The sequence below is a fragment of the Vicia villosa genome, linkage group LG4 (assembly GCF_029867415.1).
Source record: "Vicia villosa cultivar HV-30 ecotype Madison, WI linkage group LG4, Vvil1.0, whole genome shotgun sequence".
NCBI classification, from domain to species: Eukaryota; Viridiplantae; Streptophyta; class Magnoliopsida; order Fabales; family Fabaceae; genus Vicia; species Vicia villosa.
This window is the reverse complement of record NC_081183.1, coordinates 5244858-5267443: the sequence shown is the minus strand read 5'-3', so window position 1 is coordinate 5267443 and position 22586 is coordinate 5244858. Positions and strand designations below refer to the sequence as shown.

Genomic DNA, 22586 nt, shown 5'->3' with positions numbered 1-22586 from the left:
TGGCAAACAGACCATAATAATTTAAAGCTTCAAAATCATTCTTTGTGATTGACACCACATGTGCAGCAGTTGATTACCTAGATGCTTTCATAGAAAATAACATGTGAATGTGAATGAATGCATATTTCTTATAGTACATCACAAGCTGTCACGAGAAATAGAAATTTCACAAGAATAAAGGCACTTAAAGGTGTTGTTATGTTAAGAGATGCTGTTTCATCTTGATGCTAGATGGTTCCCACTTAAAGGTAGTGCATTATCACACCACAAACTATTAGTAAAATCTCCATAATAATTTATTTTTTATTCTTTCATAATATTTGCAATATTGATATTTTTCAGAATTTAAATAGTATGTCAATAGCCTTTTCAAGATATTAGTTTAAAATCTAATATTTAGGAAATAGAATTTTTTTTAAAGTGATTTGTGTCCTTTGAACAATATTTGAATATTCATAGTTAATATATTTTTATTACTAAAGTTAGATATTAGATTATAACAAAGTGTAATTTATAGAATTTCTTATGACAGTTCTTACAAAGCTTATTTACTGCAGATATTTGTATTCTCCTTAGTTATTTTATCTGTTAAGCTAATTTCAAATTGAAGACAAAATATATAACAAAAGCTTAATATGAGATAAGTGACAAGTAGTATAGCTTACCATGTGTATGTATACCATGTTAAGATATAAGTTTCTTTCTTCTTTATTTTTGTTTTACTTTATGAGGGATTTGTATTAACCATATGATATACAACCAAGAATTAAGTAAAAAATAACTGCTACTTTTGTTAACATCCAATTTTGGATTCTACTTTACATCTTGGAGCTATAGTTACTAGGGTCATCTCTATAACAACAACATTTTTCCTTGCATTTGTATACGGCTAATTTTTTATATAATACTTTGCAGTGACTAAAAGGTAGCAGATTCTACTCCCTTATTACATACTGGATGTTATTGACTGCATTTTCTTAGTACATACTAGGCCTGCATTTTCTTAGTACATACTAGATGTGACAATATTGTATAGCTGTATTTGCAGGTATAAATCTTATCTTTTAACTACACGTGCTTGAACGTAATAGGCTTATATTACTCTACTACATTTAGCTTTTTCCTTGATACCCGTGACATGTACTTCTGTCACTTTCCTCGGCAACCTAATCGTACTTTCTTAAACATTATAAGTTGTAATACATCAACTTTTCGACTTTACGAGAGTAACAAGACAGATATCAACAAATTGATCTGGTTTTGGATTTCTCACCGGTCCTGCTTTTATTGTATCATCACTTTTTCTTTAAAACCATACAAACTAGGGGTGGACAAGAAAGCTTCAACCGACCGAACCCGGTCCGGCCCGTGTCTTTTTTTAGCTATTGGGTCGGTTCGGTTCGGGTCGTCGGGTCATCGGATGGTTAAAAAGGGTTGGGATGGTTTACTTAGGTCGGAAACGGATGGCATTCGTGGGCCCGTCGGAATCCGAATCCGACCGAATCCAATGATGCTTTTATGGGCCTTCTACTCTAACCTTATTCCAACCCAGTTTAAGCCCATGTTCAACTTTTCTACTTAACCTTGTGATCTTTGCTAAACCCTAAATTTCAGTCTTCTGCGCCGCACTCCATTTGCACGTTTCCTAGTCCAGATCTTCTTCACTGTATTTCTGTTTTGGTGTTATGTAATCCACATATTTCATCGTCGGTTAATTTTTCGACTTCACTCCTCTATATCTTTTTTTCACCAATGATTTCTAATGTTATCTCAAATATTCAAAAGGTTAGATTTTTTCTGTGATTTCTGCTCTTTTGTGTGTTTAAAGTCTACTGGATTCATAAAGCTAAGTAGTTTTGTGTACGTCTTTTTCCTTCTTGCAGATATGACCAACTTCTAAGGCATGAATGTACTCATGGAGTTTACCCAAAAGAAATGTTATAATGTAATTTCTTAATCTCATAGATATATCATGTTATGGCTTTCTTTGTTTTTGTAACATTTGTTTTTATCTTTTATCAATGTAAAATATGTTTCTAAATTTTCTTGTGTTTTTTTCCCTGACTGTAAGGTATGTGAAGCAGGGATTTTGAAGCAGATCTGAAGGTATGTGAAGCGGATCTGAAGGTATGTGAAGCGGATCTGAAGGTTATTTGAAGCACATCTGAAGGTATGTGAAGCAAATCAGAAGGTTATTTGAAGCACATCTGAAGCAGGGATTATTTGGTTAAGCTATGTTTGATTTTGATGATTTACTCTTGATACAGATGATATACTGATAATATCTGTTGTAGATTATGTGTTACTGATGAAATACTCTTGTTACATTAAGAATTTTTAGGTATGTTATTATTGTTCATTGTATTTATGAAGTTGAATACTCCAACATGGTTTTTTAAGTTTATGATTTTGATATAAGGATTTGGTTTTGTTGGTGTTTGTGTTTTTGTGAGTTTGGCAGTGAGGATGAGGTAAGGATTTACACTACTCAGATTGTATCTACTGTTTCATATCTTCACAGCAAAGGCATTGTACATTGGGATCTTAAACCTGAAAACATACTCATGGATTCTCATGGCCATGTAAACTAGTCTTTGATCTATGTTGTACATTTTGATTGTGAAAATTTTGTATCTGCCAATGTGTTGCTGGTGACTTGGTGTTGGTAATCAGTTCAGTAACCTTCATTGTAACTGATCTGATGTTTGTTAAAATTACAGGTAATGTTAACTGATGTTGGAATGTTGAAAGAGATTGAGGAATCTGAGAGATCTAACTCTATGTTACAGAAAGCATAGTTTTGTTGGGTTTTTATTTTCATATGTTGAAACACAGTCCAGAATCCATGTATAAAGCAAGCATTTGATCACGGTAGGAAACATTATTTTGTTTCTCATGATAACTTTTGGAGATTGTTTTTACAATGTTACTTTGTTTCTCATAATTTCTTTTTTAGATTATTTTCGATGTTACTGATAACTTAATCTTATTACAGGAATCAATTCACCTATCATTGATGAAGATACACCTGTTATCGATGACCTATTAACTTTTAGCCAAGGTAAATACTTATATTTGACTATAGGCTGAGATATTAACCAGGCAAAATTGAAAGTCTTTTATTTAATTTTTTATTATAGATAGAAAATCTCTTTTATTTAATTTCTTATTATAAATCTGTGAGCTTATTAGAAAATCTCTTTTATACATGCTATTTTTTTCAAAATTGTTATAATGAAACTAGAGATATAAATATTTATTTTTTCTCTTTGAATTCATGCTATTTTTTCTATATTTATAATCTCATTAATTTTGGCTTTACTTCAGATAACACACGTATTGGAGGAAGAAGCAGGATTTCAAAATGGAGAGAATCTCATTAATTTTGGCTTTATGACAGATAACACATATTGGGACAACATGATTTATCTGATTTTAAACCTTAATCAATTTGGATGCAGCATAATATATTTGGATTTTATTGGTTATGGATTAAATTAAAGTAATTGATTGGATGCAACTAAATTAAAATAACTCTATTAAATGATTTAAATGAATTCAAGTAATTCAATATTAAATGATTAAATAAGTCCAAATAATTTTAATAATAATAAAATAAGCCAATTATTTAACTAAATTTTAAATTAAAAAACATTCAAACTTATCATTCCATTATTAAATTTAAATTAATGATGGTTGATGTTGATCTGGGCTTTATACCAAAACGACCAAATTCAAAAAAAAAAAAGATATTAAGCTGTTTTTAAGACCTGGGCTTGAATTTTAAACCGGCCCAATTAATTGCTATATCCGAAAAAAACCGATATATGTAACCGAACCGACTCCATCCGAACCCGAAATAACCGAAATATGAAACGGTCGGGAATTGGGCCTATAAGCATCACCCGTGGGTTAGACCGGTTTGGGGGTTTGGGCCCGAACCCGAACCGGCCCGAACCGATGTCCACCCCTAATACAAACCTCCCAAGTTTTCATCATCACTTTTTCATCATCACCCCTACAAACCATACACTCACCTCATACTTAAAACAACAACATCAACAGTGTTCATCAATACAACACCCCTGCCAAGTTTCACTTTTTCATCAAATATTCACGAACACCTCGCCGGATAAGTCACCAGCCGTCGGTACCCTTCTCACCGGTCTTCCGCGAAGTTTCATTCTGGGTAACTTTTCTTTGCTTTCCATTAATTATTTGTTGTGTTTGTCTCTTGGTATTTTAGTATTTTAATTGAGTTATGGTTGTTCATGAATGATAAGAGGTTTCTTTATACAATAATGTTTACGCTTTTATTTGTTCTTTGTTCTGTGCATATTTTACTTTGAAACTTTGAAAAACCTGAGACTGAAACCGGAAGTTTTATACCTCACACACATCAAAGGCTTGTTCTTTTTCCGGTTTATATAAACTAATTTTAAACCAATTTATAATTACAAACCGGTTTTATATTTTAAATTGGTTCAAAAATAAACTTTGGAAAATTCATTAGTCTAAAGGTGTTATAAGTACAAATAAACTTTGGAAAATTCATTAGTCTAAAGGTGTTATAACTACACGCTCTACCCTTCTCTCTCCCATACCCTTTACCTTTACAAATTTTACAGAAAACCCATTTTCTGCTTTCTCTTCCAAACACCTTGCTCTTTTGTTCAAAGCCATTTTCAAACTTGCTCATTTTTATATCCATTTTCAAACTTGCTCTTTTGAATCATAAGGTAAATTGCATCTGTATTTATTTAGAACTCTGATTTATAGTCGTATTTATATAATGTTAATTTCTGTTTTTTTTTTTTGGATTTTGAAGGGAGAAGAAGGAGAAGGAGAAGAAGGAGAAGGAGTAGATTAGAGAAAAGGTATGTTTTTTTTCGAAATTTTTTTATTTGATTTTTGTTTAGATTTTTATAATTTAGGTTTGCTAGGTTTATTAAATTTTATTTTTATTTCTTATTTTGTTCATAAGCCAAACCATGATATATCCAAGATTGATTAAAACTATGAACCACTATGTCCCAATTTTTATATGATTAAAACTAAAGACTTGCAATTTGGAAAGTTATAATTGACTGCATATAAAAGGGTAAAAAATTTAAATAAGTTAAAATCGGTTTATAAATTTAAATTTAATTAACTGAATTATTTATAATATATAGTTCGGTTTATTAACCATTTAAATAGTTTTAGTATTTTTTTCTTCAATGCAATTCGGTTTATAAATTATTGTTGAGTATTGTAAATAATGTATACTAAAAATTGAAGTATGTTAGGATATCAAAGAATTTTATAAATAAAATGTCAATTTTATAAATTGAGTATTGTAAATAATGTTTACTAAAAGTTGATGTAGAAGTTTCGTATTATAGAATTGAAAAATATTTTTATAAAACAACATATTTTATGGAGAAGTTAAATTTTATTTGCCTAAGTTTTAAAGATAATATCTAAGACACTTTTAACATCTAAAAAATATTTTTAACATCTAAAAAATATTTTTAAGATTATTTTCTCCCAAATGCTATTAAATATATATTTATTTTTATGTTTGTGACAATTATTTATGGGTGAACGCTATTTTTTTTCATAAAATTCATGGTTATAAATTTTTTCCAGAGGCATGTAAACATTACTGACTTTAAAATTGAATACACCAATTGATAGATTATATATTTTTCAACTCCAACTAATTTTTCTAAAAATATTAACAATTCATTTATATTATTTGTTTTACTAAAATGGATATCAATGATATAGTTTCCGAGTTGATTGTAGAGCCAAATAAATCAAAAAAAATTGAATAAATAAAATCGAATTAAATTAATTAAATTTTTATTGTTAATAAATCACTCTATCCATGATTCTTTTCAAAACAAAAATAAAGAAAAAAAGAGAAGGGAGTAGAATTTTTTTAAATTTTTTTTTATTTGAGAGAGTAATGTGTAAAGAAATTCGTTTTATGTTTATTTGGAGCACTACAAAATTAATCAGGACAAGTTAATTATTTTGTCTGTATAACATGTCAACATTTATTAGTTAATAACCAATTTGTTAAAAATGCAATATTAGTTGTTAAAAACTTCATTAGTTAAAAACATTATTAATGGCATGTGTGGGGACAAATCAACCCTTTCAAGTGGGGTCAAATTGCAAAAACATTCATTTATTAGTTAAAAACAAATTGACGCAGTGGGGTCAGCTGCTCCCATTTACCATAAAGTAGATCCGTCTCTGATTTATAATTACAAACCGGTTTTATATTTTAAATTGGTTCAAAAACAAACTTTGGAAAATTCATTAGTCTATAAATAAACAACTAACTAGGCATAAGATTGGCAACAAAAAAATAGAAGAAATCTGTTCAAACTCCCCTCTCAATATACTAGAAAACACCGCAAACTATTTTTTGAGACCAATGCAATACCTATAACTTACCTTTTCTTCTTTCTCAATTTTTTTCCAATTGTCTCACTCTTTTTGATAAGTTATCTTTCAAACGTTACATGACACAATCCACTTTTGTCATAGTGATTTGAAATTTTTAATTTTTAATTATAGCTCTGGCCCCAATTTAATAACAAGCTTTGAATTATTAAATAAAAGTGTTTTAGACATACAAAGACACAATGGTATCACAAGTAATTTAAAAACCAACTGTTGAATATTTTTTATCTTTTTTTAGGAGATACATTACTAAATATTAGTATAAATACCTAACATTGAATGATATGTTATATTGATGTTTACATTGGGTAGATAGAAACAAAAGTTCGATAATCAAATTTTGTGTAGATTAAAAGAGATTATGAATGATTATTAACCTCTACATAATAAATCTAAAAAAAATACCTTTTGTTTGTAAATTCCTAACAAATCTCATTTTTTAAAAATTAGGCTATTAAACTCTTGTTTGTGGATGTTAGAGTTTTCATTCGTTTTAGAATGATAATCTCAATATAAAAAACAATTCATAGCAATTGACATTCATGTATATAAGATTTAAAAATAAACTTTACGAACTTGTCGATTAGAGAAAGAGAACGTTTCATTTTAAACTATGTAAATCTCTTGGATGAATACTTTAAGTGTATTTTTTTATAATTATAAAAGTATACTTTTCAATATTTGAGTAACTTAAATCATCATATTTCTTGCAGTACATTAACAAATGTAGTTCAATTTCAGGTTGTTTGCTGCACGTTCTAATTACCAAAGTTACAATGGAAAAATATCATTCTCAACTATTACCTTTTTCTTTAATCATTAACACTTTTATATTTCTCCCACTCTTCTTAAGCCGATTTCACGTTATCGCAGATGAAATATATACATCTTGTGCACCTTTTAGCTGTGGTAATTTCATTAATATAAGCTATCCTTTTTGGAACTATAACACCCAACCTAGCTATTGTGGACACCCTAATTTTATAGTTGACTGTCAAAATGGAAACTTGATTATAGCAATGAAGTTCCAAAAGTTTCACATCCTTCACATAGATCAAGCCTCTCAAATTTTGAGGATTGCAAGAGAAGATATGTGGGATTTTAATGGTGGTGGTAAATCTCAATGTCACAAACATTATACTAATGTGGATATAAATTTTGATTTCTTCAATTACACTTCCAACAATGAAATATATACTATATTGTATGAGTGTGGTGGTCCTTTTCCGGATTCATACTATTCTCCCTTGAATCAATATTATTTTAAAAAAAGAACTTGTCTTATAAAGGGAGAAACTCATATTGTATACATAGTATCAAGTGCCAAATTGGCTGATTTTGTTGGTATGAAGTGTAATAATAGTACCACATTTCCTGGAAAAAGGAGTTATTTGAAAAACAACTCAATAGTTCCAACGAATGTAATAGAGAGAGGATTTGAAGTGAGATGGAATATTGTGGGAGATGACACGTGCAATAATTGCATAAAACATGGAGGGAGATGTATATACAAAGGAGTAGAAAACGCAGTATTGTGTCTCTCAAAGGAATCTATAATATCAAAAGGTCTGTCAAATACAATTATTCTTAAATTTTGAAATACGAAATTATATTTGAACTATCACAATGCTAACACATATTTGCTTTCATAACTAAATAATGCAGGAGCATGGAATTGGAAAACGAAACTCACTCTTGGTAGTAATTTCAATTTTCTTATATATTTCATCATTTTTTTTCATGTAGATATTTCTTATACACAATATAATTACTTATTCTTCCTATTCTTTTTTAAAGGTGTTATTTCTTCTATGTTGGCAACACTTGTTATCACATCCATATGCATTTATAGGCGCCACAATAATAATAGTTCTGCTGAGTCCTAAATAGACTCTCCTAGCATCTCCTTACAACCATCAAAACTATGGAGTTGAACATTTTATCTTTGATGATCTTGATGTGGCAACAGAACACTTAAGTGTTGACAACAGACTAGGAGATGGAGGCAGTGGAGAAGTATTTCGTGGTAAAATATAGCACTTTTGTATTCGAAATATAGTCCTTATGGCTAACCGTCATTGACTTCGCACATTGATCGTCATTAAACGGTTTAAACAGTTGTCTAGTTCTGTTACTATTTAATTATAGTAGATTGTTGGATAGTTAGCTTATTTCATTATTTTAGAAAACTTTGTGCAAGGATTTGATCCCATTGTATCATTTGGTCCATTTTTATTATGAATGAGAATTACAAAGTGTTATTTTCTCCCATTGTATCAGTTGTCATATTTGCAACATTCAATCTTACTGCCGTGAGTATACACAAAGAGGCAATTCTTTAAGAACTGTTATGTACACATCAAAAAATATATTTGTCAATAACATGTTGGAAAATAATTGCAAAAAAGAAAAAAGAATTTATGAAGAATATAAAAAAAATTAGGAATGTTTGATGTTCATATGTTTGTTCGGCAGGTAAATCTTGAGTTTGATCAAGTAGTTCGGTCTGTGTAATTGTCTGCTGAGGAATTATGCTAGAATTTGCATTAGACCATAGCTTTAAATTGCACTCCACAATCGCAATTTCCGTCGCAATATTGCGGATGCGGTAGCTTTTGCAGCCGCATCGGACCGCAGACTGAGTTGGAATATAACTCTGAGATCCAAAGAAATGCGGTTCTGGTTATGTACATTATTTATGCTGCTTTTACAAGTTTATGATAATTTTACTTGTTTTTAGGAGCAAAGAAAAGTGGGTTATATGTTTGATTTAATTAGCATGTTTTTGAGAAACTATCGTGTTTGGTTTCCAGCTTAGTAAGAGAACTTGTATGGAAAAATTTTTTTAATCTACTAAACTAGCATTATCTTACATGGTTTTTGACATGAATAATAATGAAAACTGCTTTATGCATACGAGGCATTGGTATTGACTAATGAACGACATATCTACTGGTAGTAACATTCTGACAAGCAATACTTATACACTGTTTCAAACTAAAGCCTCAGAAAAACTTTGACAGAATTTCGTGAAATAGGAGTAAGCTATTAAAGAGTTTTCTCATATGTCTCTGCAGCACACATCTTTGTTCTTCTTTTGTATCTCTAATTTTGTGCTCCAGATTGTAACCAGACAAAAACTCTTGAGAATTACAGTAATATATTAAAATCGTGTAATGCTCTAGATTATCATGAACTTGATCGGCTGTTCTGTGAAGCTACTCAATGATTTTCCAGAAGGTAAACACTTTTCGAAATTACTAAATAGAAAGGATAAAGGTAGAAAGGAGAGGCCTATTGTGGTTGTACATGGAAAGCAGCAAGACGATGCTTCGAATGAGAAAAAGGACTTTAACATGGATGAAGTTCAACTTCAAACTTTTAATGAAAAGCTTGATGTCCTAGAAGTTGTTTTTGATTCTGTAATTGGAGTTGATGAAGTGCCTCAACCTGATTCACAATATAGAAGATTAATATGCCAATTAATTTATTTAACCACCACCAGTCCTGATATTTCATTTGTCATTCAACAATTAAGCCAATTTGTTTATAATCCCACTAAAAACCATTTTAAGGATTGTTTTATTCTGCTACCGTTGATTTAGTGCTTTCTAGTTTTGCAGATATTGACTAGGCCACATGCCCAACCACACGACGTTTAACCACAAGTTTTGCTGTATTTTTAGGCAAATCTCTTGTCTCTTGGAAATTCAAAACCACCGGATGCTCCTGCTTTTTCTTCTTTCCTTAGCAAGTTGGGACTTTTCTCCATCCATAGTTTAGCCTGTGGGGGAGTATTACTCATTTGTAATTAGTTCCACTTTTATAGGGAAATCGGTTTGTTACCGTTACATTGATTACCATTATACATTTAGTGGAATCGTTTTTAAGAATAAATCGTTTAGCTTTACCGAATGTATATCTGAGGTAGTTTTTAATTTTTCGAAATGGTTTTATTCTAGTTATAAATTAGCGGCTAATTGTAATTTTCATGTATGGAATATTCTACCACTCATTTGTTTTGAGTAGTAGAAGCATTCCCGTCTTGTAATCGGTTGGAGTACCCCTTATACTCCGGTTTAATTTCATTTTACTTATAAATTAATATATATATATATATATATATATATATATATATATATAATATTATATATATATATATATATATATATATATTGGAATCAAACCGCTGTAATCCAATTAATTGTATAATAACAAATTAATCGTCAAATTATTTTGAAAATGTGAAGTTATATTCATGCATAAAGACGTGTGTCTTTTTTTTTCAACAAGTAATAGGTGAAACTGTAACTATGATAGTCGGTGTCGTGTATGCACCTCTTGCTAGGGGCGGTGTCAGGATCCAAGTTAGGGTTGCAAAAAAAATATTTTTTAATGATTTATTATAGAGTTTAAAGGTAGTGTTGACAGTGTAAATAAATTTTACACATATAATTTTATACATATATCCAATCAAAATCCTTATATTTGTCATATCATATTAATTTATTTTAATTAAAATTGTGTTTTAATTAAATACATGGTTGTGATTGGTTGACAGTGTAAAAATTTTTTACACTGTCAGTGTATATCTCTTTTTCTCTTTATTTTATATATATATATATATATATATATATTTTTTTTAACATACAATCATATATTTTTTAGATATTATATTTTAATTAATTACAATTAAAAAATAATTAAGTAAATCTAAATGTGGAGCTTACCGATATACTTAAAAATAAATAAATTAGTGTAAATAAACAAGTTAGAATATAATAAATGTTAGATATTTATTAGAATTCATCTTTTTTTTTACACATTTTTGTTAGAATTCAGCTTTTTTTTAAATTTTTTTCAATAAGTAATGGTATTAATCACAAAAGGGCTACACACGACATAACTACTTCTTTATACACGAGAGGGGTAAAATGTTCAAAAAATGAAAATTACAGGAAATAGAAGAATCATTAACTGAATGAAACCATTTCCAAGAAGCTAATATGATAGCGCTATAGCATTCGTCAAAGTTGAAAATGCTTCCTTTAAAAAGGATCGCATTTCTCGTTATCCAAATACTCCATACAGCCACTAACCATATCACTCCTATAGTTAATCTTTCCTCTACTACCTTAATTTTCTTGGGCCCAACAATAAAAGACGACACATCTGTATAAGATAGCCTACACGAGTCACCAAGCCAAACCCCAACTCTCTCCTAAATCTTCCTAGTAGTGGGACAAAATTCGAATAAGTGATTAACGTTCTCCTCTTCTTGAAAGCAAAAGAAACAATAACAATCCATATAGTCTTCCAAAATCCTCCTCCTTCTAAGTTTATCTCTCATTGGAAGCCTCTCCAAAATCAATATCCATGCGAAAGTTTTTACTTTTGAGTTTCCACATGAAATTCAGCTTCTTTCTATCATGTAATCCCACTGTGAGATCAGCCTCTCGATTCCTAATCACACAAGCACGTTCTTTAACCGCGAATCCTTCTTCAATGTTTTCCGCCTAGACAAATTCATCTTCTGCATGCTAAACCGGCTGGAACAGAGACAACAAGTCTATCATTGTCTAAATCAAAAAATCGTCGTCTTCTTCAGTGTCAGAGAACCAACCATAAATATCCCAATACCAAATTGTATCCTCCCAATGGCCAACTTCGACAACAGACATAAAGGGAGTAATTGCCTTCGCGTATAGCTCCGGAAAAGCCTCGGATAAAGCTTGATTTTCTAACCATCTGCTGAACCAAAAAGTTGTTTTGATATCATTTTTTACCCTGCATAGAAAAATATCAGAGGCAGAGATACCTCTAGAGGCAACACAGTCCTTAATTAACATGAATCGCACCACAACATTTAGTCTTTTCTATTCAACACCTTGTCGTCGTTCACAAACAATTTTAGCTCCTGATGGTATAAATTTTTTTTCACAAATAGTAAATTCCAATTTAACTTTTTAAATTCTTTTTTAAAAGTAATTAAGCACTTCAGTTATAATATAAGCAATATCTATTAAATCATAATGTAAAAAATTAAATTATATTTAATTGTCAGTTATATTATTATTAAGAAGAAGTTATTATTAGTGTTTTATTTAAAGAATTAAAAGTTAAATATTAATAAAAATTTATTATGATATAAAATTAATATTTAGTATAATCGTTATATTTTATAATAATAATTATTATAATAATAATAATAAACTTTTAAATTTTGTTTATTGTTAATGAGAAAAAAATAGTAAAATGCTTTTAATATTATAACTACATAAATGGCTTATTTTAAGACATAAATCTTTCTTTTTCTTTTTCAATTAAAGTTGATATTTTTTTATTTGATAAATAAAGTTAAAATAATTTTTTTGAGTTTTCATTAATATATTATATTAAATTATAAATAATATATATATTATATTTAAAATATATTTATAATACAATTAAAAGTGAAATAGTATTAGCAAATACTATTATAATTATTTATTGTTTCCAAGGTAAGAAAGTTTTACCCAAATTTTTGATTTCGATAGATACATACGGAGATTTCCACAATTTATATACGATGATTTATAACGACCGCAGGTATTTTGCTGACTAAACTAAGAGGTTGTTTAATGGGTTTTTAACCCCGCAAAATATTCAAAATATGAAAGAAAAAAATTATTGGAATCAAACTTAGTTTATTAATTTTAGAAAGAAATTATAATAAAATTAGTAAAAAATAATAAAAAATAAAATTTTCGGACACAAATAGTATACAACTTTGACAAAATTAGCCAAACACACTAAAAATAAGATAAGAAATTCCCAACTAGCCACAAACAAATCAAATCTAAAATCTAAAATCATACTAATACATAATGCATGAAGTAATTACTAAGAATTAGACCCTCTAACCCGCAAAAATCTTTTGAATTTAGATTAGATAAAACAACACATTGATTGGACAAGAAGCACAAGACTGAATAATAAATCATATGAAAGTAACAGACATAACAAGAATTCAAACCAACCAGTGGCAAACAGACCATAATAATTTAAAGCTTCAAAATCATTCTTTGTGATTGACACCACATGTGCAGCAGTTGATTACCTAGATGCTTTCATAGAAAATAACATGTGAATGTGAATGAATGCATATTTCTTATAGTACATCACAAGCTGTCACGAGAAATAGAAATTTCACAAGAATAAAGGCACTTAAAGGTGTTGTTATGTTAAGAGATGCTGTTTCATCTTGATGCTAGATGGTTCCCACTTAAAGGTAGTGCATTATCACACCACAAACTATTAGTAAAATCTCCATAATAATTTATTTTTTATTCTTTCATAATATTTGCAATATTGATATTTTTCAGAATTTAAATAGTATGTCAATAGCCTTTTCAAGATATTAGTTTAAAATCTAATATTTAGGAAATAGAATTTTTTTTAAAGTGATTTGTGTCCTTTGAACAATATTTGAATATTCATAGTTAATATATTTTTATTACTAAAGTTAGATATTAGATTATAACAAAGTGTAATTTATAGAATTTCTTATGACAGTTCTTACAAAGCTTATTTACTGCAGATATTTGTATTCTCCTTAGTTATTTTATCTGTTAAGCTAATTTCAAATTGAAGACAAAATATATAACAAAAGCTTAATATGAGATAAGTGACAAGTAGTATAGCTTACCATGTGTATGTATACCATGTTAAGATATAAGTTTCTTTCTTCTTTATTTTTGTTTTACTTTATGAGGGATTTGTATTAACCATATGATATACAACCAAGAATTAAGTAAAAAATAACTGCTACTTTTGTTAACATCCAATTTTGGATTCTACTTTACATCTTGGAGCTATAGTTACTAGGGTCATCTCTATAACAACAACATTTTTCCTTGCATTTGTATACGGCTAATTTTTTATATAATACTTTGCAGTGACTAAAAGGTAGCAGATTCTACTCCCTTATTACATACTGGATGTTATTGACTGCATTTTCTTAGTACATACTAGGCCTGCATTTTCTTAGTACATACTAGATGTGACAATATTGTATAGCTGTATTTGCAGGTATAAATCTTATCTTTTAACTACACGTGCTTGAACGTAATAGGCTTATATTACTCTACTACATTTAGCTTTTTCCTTGATACCCGTGACATGTACTTCTGTCACTTTCCTCGGCAACCTAATCGTACTTTCTTAAACATTATAAGTTGTAATACATCAACTTTTCGACTTTACGAGAGTAACAAGACAGATATCAACAAATTGATCTGGTTTTGGATTTCTCACCGGTCCTGCTTTTATTGTATCATCACTTTTTCTTTAAAACCATACAAACTAGGGGTGGACAAGAAAGCTTCAACCGACCGAACCCGGTCCGGCCCGTGTCTTTTTTTAGCTATTGGGTCGGTTCGGTTCGGGTCGTCGGGTCATCGGATGGTTAAAAAGGGTTGGGATGGTTTACTTAGGTCGGAAACGGATGGCATTCGTGGGCCCGTCGGAATCCGAATCCGACCGAATCCAATGATGCTTTTATGGGCCTTCTACTCTAACCTTATTCCAACCCAGTTTAAGCCCATGTTCAACTTTTCTACTTAACCTTGTGATCTTTGCTAAACCCTAAATTTCAGTCTTCTGCGCCGCACTCCATTTGCACGTTTCCTAGTCCAGATCTTCTTCACTGTATTTCTGTTTTGGTGTTATGTAATCCACATATTTCATCGTCGGTTAATTTTTCGACTTCACTCCTCTATATCTTTTTTTCACCAATGATTTCTAATGTTATCTCAAATATTCAAAAGGTTAGATTTTTTCTGTGATTTCTGCTCTTTTGTGTGTTTAAAGTCTACTGGATTCATAAAGCTAAGTAGTTTTGTGTACGTCTTTTTCCTTCTTGCAGATATGACCAACTTCTAAGGCATGAATGTACTCATGGAGTTTACCCAAAAGAAATGTTATAATGTAATTTCTTAATCTCATAGATATATCATGTTATGGCTTTCTTTGTTTTTGTAACATTTGTTTTTATCTTTTATCAATGTAAAATATGTTTCTAAATTTTCTTGTGTTTTTTTCCCTGACTGTAAGGTATGTGAAGCAGGGATTTTGAAGCAGATCTGAAGGTATGTGAAGCGGATCTGAAGGTATGTGAAGCGGATCTGAAGGTTATTTGAAGCACATCTGAAGGTATGTGAAGCAAATCAGAAGGTTATTTGAAGCACATCTGAAGCAGGGATTATTTGGTTAAGCTATGTTTGATTTTGATGATTTACTCTTGATACAGATGATATACTGATAATATCTGTTGTAGATTATGTGTTACTGATGAAATACTCTTGTTACATTAAGAATTTTTAGGTATGTTATTATTGTTCATTGTATTTATGAAGTTGAATACTCCAACATGGTTTTTTAAGTTTATGATTTTGATATAAGGATTTGGTTTTGTTGGTGTTTGTGTTTTTGTGAGTTTGGCAGTGAGGATGAGGTAAGGATTTACACTACTCAGATTGTATCTACTGTTTCATATCTTCACAGCAAAGGCATTGTACATTGGGATCTTAAACCTGAAAACATACTCATGGATTCTCATGGCCATGTAAACTAGTCTTTGATCTATGTTGTACATTTTGATTGTGAAAATTTTGTATCTGCCAATGTGTTGCTGGTGACTTGGTGTTGGTAATCAGTTCAGTAACCTTCATTGTAACTGATCTGATGTTTGTTAAAATTACAGGTAATGTTAACTGATGTTGGAATGTTGAAAGAGATTGAGGAATCTGAGAGATCTAACTCTATGTTACAGAAAGCATAGTTTTGTTGGGTTTTTATTTTCATATGTTGAAACACAGTCCAGAATCCATGTATAAAGCAAGCATTTGATCACGGTAGGAAACATTATTTTGTTTCTCATGATAACTTTTGGAGATTGTTTTTACAATGTTACTTTGTTTCTCATAATTTCTTTTTTAGATTATTTTCGATGTTACTGATAACTTAATCTTATTACAGGAATCAATTCACCTATCATTGATGAAGATACACCTGTTATCGATGACCTATTAACTTTTAGCCAAGGTAAATACTTATATTTGACTATAGGCTGAGATATTAACCAGGCAAAATTGAAAGTCTTTTATTTAATTTTTTATTATAGATAGAAAATCTCTTTTATTTAATTTCTTATTATAAATCTGTGAGCTTATTAGAAAATCTCTTTTATACATGCTATTTTTTTCAAAATTGTTATAATGAAACTAGAGATATAAATATTTATTTTTTCTCTTTGAATTCATGCTATTTTTTCTATATTTATAATCTCATTAATTTTGGCTTTACTTCAGATAACACACGTATTGGAGGAAGAAGCAGGATTTCAAAATGGAGAGAATCTCATTAATTTTGGCTTTATGACAGATAACACATATTGGGACAACATGATTTATCTGATTTTAAACCTTAATCAATTTGGATGCAGCATAATATATTTGGATTTTATTGGTTATGGATTAAATTAAAGTAATTGATTGGATGCAACTAAATTAAAATAACTCTATTAAATGATTTAAATGAATTCAAGTAATTCAATATTAAATGATTAAATAAGTCCAAATAATTTTAATAATAATAAAATAAGCCAATTATTTAACTAAATTTTAAATTAAAAAACATTCAAACTTATCATTCCATTATTAAATTTAAATTAATGATGGTTGATGTTGATCTGGGCTTTATACCAAAACGACCAAATTCAAAAAAAAAAAAGATATTAAGCTGTTTTTAAGACCTGGGCTTGAATTTTAAACCGGCCCAATTAATTGCTATATCCGAAAAAAACCGATATATGTAACCGAACCGACTCCATCCGAACCCGAAATAACCGAAATATGAAACGGTCGGGAATTGGGCCTATAAGCATCACCCGTGGGTTAGACCGGTTTGGGGGTTTGGGCCCGAACCCGAACCGGCCCGAACCGATGTCCACCCCTAATACAAACCTCCCAAGTTTTCATCATCACTTTTTCATCATCACCCCTACAAACCATACACTCACCTCATACTTAAAACAACAACATCAACAGTGTTCATCAATACAACACCCCTGCCAAGTTTCACTTTTTCATCAAATATTCACGAACACCTCGCCGGATAAGTCACCAGCCGTCGGTACCCTTCTCACCGGTCTTCCGCGAAGTTTCATTCTGGGTAACTTTTCTTTGCTTTCCATTAATTATTTGTTGTGTTTGTCTCTTGGTATTTTAGTATTTTAATTGAGTTATGGTTGTTCATGAATGATAAGAGGTTTCTTTATACAATAATGTTTACGCTTTTATTTGTTCTTTGTTCTGTGCATATTTTACTTTGAAACTTTGAAAAACCTGAGACTGAAACCGGAAGTTTTATACCTCACACACATCAAAGGCTTGTTCTTTTTCCGGTTTATATAAACTAATTTTAAACCAATTTATAATTACAAACCGGTTTTATATTTTAAATTGGTTCAAAAATAAACTTTGGAAAATTCATTAGTCTAAAGGTGTTATAAGTACAAATAAACTTTGGAAAATTCATTAGTCTAAAGGTGTTATAACTACACGCTCTACCCTTCTCTCTCCCATACCCTTTACCTTTACAAATTTTACAGAAAACCCATTTTCTGCTTTCTCTTCCAAACACCTTGCTCTTTTGTTCAAAGCCATTTTCAAACTTGCTCATTTTTATATCCATTTTCAAACTTGCTCTTTTGAATCATAAGGTAAATTGCATCTGTATTTATTTAGAACTCTGATTTATAGTCGTATTTATATAATGTTAATTTCTGTTTTTTTTTTTTGGATTTTGAAGGGAGAAGAAGGAGAAGGAGAAGAAGGAGAAGGAGTAGATTAGAGAAAAGGTGTGTTTTTTTTCGAAATTTTTTTATTTGATTTTTGTTTAGATTTTTATAATTTAGGTTTGCTAGGTTTATTAAATTTTATTTTTATTTCTTATTTTGTTCATAAGCCAAACCATGATATATCCAAGATTGATTAAAACTATGAACCACTATGTCCCAATTTTTATATGATTAAAACTAAAGACTTGCAATTTGGAAAGTTATAATTGACTGCATATAAAAGGGTAAAAAATTTAAATAAGTTAAAATCGGTTTATAAATTTAAATTTAATTAACTGAATTATTTATAATATATAGTTCGGTTTATTAACCATTTAAATAGTTTTAGTATTTTTTTCTTCAATGCAATTCGGTTTATAAATTATTGTTGAGTATTGTAAATAATGTATACTAAAAATTGAAGTATGTTAGGATATCAAAGAATTTTATAAATAAAATGTCAATTTTATAAATTGAGTATTGTAAATAATGTTTACTAAAAGTTGATGTAGAAGTTTCGTATTATAGAATTGAAAAATATTTTTATAAAACAACATATTTTATGGAGAAGTTAAATTTTATTTGCCTAAGTTTTAAAGATAATATCTAAGACACTTTTAACATCTAAAAAATATTTTTAACATCTAAAAAATATTTTTAAGATTATTTTCTCCCAAATGCTATTAAATATATATTTATTTTTATGTTTGTGACAATTATTTATGGGTGAACGCTATTTTTTTTCATAAAATTCATGGTTATAAATTTTTTCCAGAGGCATGTAAACATTACTGACTTTAAAATTGAATACACCAATTGATAGATTATATATTTTTCAACTCCAACTAATTTTTCTAAAAATATTAACAATTCATTTATATTATTTGTTTTACTAAAATGGATATCAATGATATAGTTTCCGAGTTGATTGTAGAGCCAAATAAATCAAAAAAAATTGAATAAATAAAATCGAATTAAATTAATTAAATTTTTATTGTTAATAAATCACTCTATCCATGATTCTTTTCAAAACAAAAATAAAGAAAAAAAGAGAAGGGAGTAGAATTTTTTTAAATTTTTTTTTATTTGAGAGAGTAATGTGTAAAGAAATTCGTTTTATGTTTATTTGGAGCACTACAAAATTAATCAGGACAAGTTAATTATTTTGTCTGTATAACATGTCAACATTTATTAGTTAATAACCAATTTGTTAAAAATGCAATATTAGTTGTTAAAAACTTCATTAGTTAAAAACATTATTAATGGCATGTGTGGGGACAAATCAACCCTTTCAAGTGGGGTCAAATTGCAAAAACATTCATTTATTAGTTAAAAACAAATTGACGCAGTGGGGTCAGCTGCTCCCATTTACCATAAAGTAGATCCGTCTCTGATTTATAATTACAAACCGGTTTTATATTTTAAATTGGTTCAAAAACAAACTTTGGAAAATTCATTAGTCTATAAATAAACAACTAACTAGGCATAAGATTGGCAACAAAAAAATAGAAGAAATCTGTTCAAACTCCCCTCTCAATATACTAGAAAACACCGCAAACTATTTTTTGAGACCAATGCAATACCTATAACTTACCTTTTCTTCTTTCTCAATTTTTTTCCAATTGTCTCACTCTTTTTGATAAGTTATCTTTCAAACGTTACATGACACAATCCACTTTTGTCATAGTGATTTGAAATTTTTAATTTTTAATTATAGCTCTGGCCCCAATTTAATAACAAGCTTTGAATTATTAAATAAAAGTGTTTTAGACATACAAAGACACAATGGTATCACAAGTAATTTAAAAACCAACTGTTGAATATTTTTTATCTTTTTTTAGGAGATACATTACTAAATATTAGTATAAATACCTAACATTGAATGATATGTTATATTGATGTTTACATTGGGTAGATAGAAACAAAAGTTCGATAATCAAATTTTGTGTAGATTAAAAGAGATTATGAATGATTATTAACCTCTACATAATAAATCTAAAAAAAATACCTTTTGTTTGTAAATTCCTAACAAATCTCATTTTTTAAAAATTAGGCTATTAAACTCTTGTTTGTGGATGTTAGAGTTTTCATTCGTTTTAGAATGATAATCTCAATATAAAAAACAATTCATAGCAATTGACATTCATGTATATAAGATTTAAAAATAAACTTTACGAACTTGTCGATTAGAGAAAGAGAACGTTTCATTTTAAACTATGTAAATCTCTTGGATGAATACTTTAAGTGTATTTTTTTATAATTATAAAAGTATACTTTTCAATATTTGAGTAACTTAAATCATCATATTTCTTGCAGTACATTAACAAATGTAGTTCAATTTCAGGTTGTTTGCTGCACGTTCTAATTACCAAAGTTACAATGGAAAAATATCATTCTCAACTATTACCTTTTTCTTTAATCATTAACACTTTTATATTTCTCCCACTCTTCTTAAGCCGATTTCACGTTATCGCAGATGAAATATATACATCTTGTGCACCTTTTAGCTGTGGTAATTTCATTAATATAAGCTATCCTTTTTGGAACTATAACACCCAACCTAGCTATTGTGGACACCCTAATTTTATAGTTGACTGTCAAAATGGAAACTTGATTATAGCAATGAAGTTCCAAAAGTTTCACATCCTTCACATAGATCAAGCCTCTCAAATTTTGAGGATTGCAAGAGAAGATATGTGGGATTTTAATGGTGGTGGTAAATCTCAATGTCACAAACATTATACTAATGTGGATATAAATTTTGATTTCTTCAATTACACTTCCAACAATGAAATATATACTATATTGTATGAGTGTGGTGGTCCTTTTCCGGATTCATACTATTCTCCCTTGAATCAATATTATTTTAAAAAAAGAACTTGTCTTATAAAGGGAGAAACTCATATTGTATACATAGTATCAAGTGCCAAATTGGCTGATTTTGTTGGTATGAAGTGTAATAATAGTACCACATTTCCTGGAAAAAGGAGTTATTTGAAAAACAACTCAATAGTTCCAACGAATGTAATAGAGAGAGGATTTGAAGTGAGATGGAATATTGTGGGAGATGACACGTGCAATAATTGCATAAAACATGGAGGGAGATGTATATACAAAGGAGTAGAAAACGCAGTATTGTGTCTCTCAAAGGAATCTATAATATCAAAAGGTCTGTCAAATACAATTATTCTTAAATTTTGAAATACGAAATTATATTTGAACTATCACAATGCTAACACATATTTGCTTTCATAACTAAATAATGCAGGAGCATGGAATTGGAAAACGAAACTCACTCTTGGTAGTAATTTCAATTTTCTTATATATTTCATCATTTTTTTTCATGTAGATATTTCTTATACACAATATAATTACTTATTCTTCCTATTCTTTTTTAAAGGTGTTATTTCTTCTATGTTGGCAACACTTGTTATCACATCCATATGCATTTATAGGCGCCACAATAATAATAGTTCTGCTGAGTCCTAAATAGACTCTCCTAGCATCTCCTTACAACCATCAAAACTATGGAGTTGAACATTTTATCTTTGATGATCTTGATGTGGCAACAGAACACTTAAGTGTTGACAACAGACTAGGAGATGGAGGCAGTGGAGAAGTATTTCGTGGTAAAATATAGCACTTTTGTATTCGAAATATAGTCCTTATGGCTAACCGTCATTGACTTCGCACATTGATCGTCATTAAACGGTTTAAACAGTTGTCTAGTTCTGTTACTATTTAATTATAGTAGATTGTTGGATAGTTAGCTTATTTCATTATTTTAGAAAACTTTGTGCAAGGATTTGATCCCATTGTATCATTTGGTCCATTTTTATTATGAATGAGAATTACAAAGTGTTATTTTCTCCCATTGTATCAGTTGTCATATTTGCAACATTCAATCTTACTGCCGTGAGTATACACAAAGAGGCAATTCTTTAAGAACTGTTATGTACACATCAAAAAATATATTTGTCAATAACATGTTGGAAAATAATTGCAAAAAAGAAAAAAGAATTTATGAAGAATATAAAAAAAATTAGGAATGTTTGATGTTCATATGTTTGTTCGGCAGGTAAATCTTGAGTTTGATCAAGTAGTTCGGTCTGTGTAATTGTCTGCTGAGGAATTATGCTAGAATTTGCATTAGACCATAGCTTTAAATTGCACTCCACAATCGCAATTTCCGTCGCAATATTGCGGATGCGGTAGCTTTTGCAGCCGCATCGGACCGCAGACTGAGTTG

General features: G+C 29.4%; 1 protein-coding gene and 2 long non-coding RNA genes across 3 annotated transcripts; all 3 read left to right on the top strand.

Moving 5' to 3' along the window:
* The first annotated feature begins 4007 nt into the window (after positions 1-4007).
* Positions 4008-8020, top strand: LOC131598737 (uncharacterized). Its single transcript, XR_009282377.1, has 3 exons — positions 4008-4189; positions 4829-4877; positions 7201-8020. It is a non-coding gene; the product is annotated as an uncharacterized LOC131598737 (long non-coding RNA).
* A 1630-nt stretch (positions 8021-9650) lies between these two features.
* On the top strand, positions 9651-16279 carry LOC131595199 (uncharacterized). Its single transcript, XM_058867492.1, has 4 exons — positions 9651-9881; positions 10146-10213; positions 15943-16063; positions 16202-16279. The coding sequence occupies exons 1-4, from the start codon at positions 9651-9653 to the stop codon at positions 16277-16279; spliced, it is 498 nt and encodes a 165-aa protein (XP_058723475.1).
* A 1209-nt stretch (positions 16280-17488) lies between these two features.
* On the top strand, positions 17489-21501 carry LOC131598735 (uncharacterized). The gene is made up of 3 exons (XR_009282375.1): positions 17489-17670; positions 18310-18358; positions 20682-21501. It is a non-coding gene; the product is annotated as an uncharacterized LOC131598735 (long non-coding RNA).
* Positions 21502-22586: the final 1085 nt, after the last annotated feature.

What these genes read in the sequence shown, in the direction of transcription:
- LOC131595199 (XM_058867492.1), top strand. Translation starts at nt 9,651, where the DNA reads ATGAACTTGATCGGCTGTTCTGTGAAGCTACTCAATGATTTTCCAGAA. An exon ending in TAGAAGTTGTTTTTGATTCT is followed by an intron (nt 9,882 to 10,145) that starts GTAATTGGAGTT and finishes CTGTATTTTTAG; the next exon opens with GCAAATCTCTTGTCTCTTGG. An exon ending in TCATGGATTCTCATGGCCAT is followed by an intron (nt 16,064 to 16,201) that starts GTAAACTAGTCT and finishes TTAAAATTACAG; the next exon opens with GTAATGTTAACTGATGTTGG.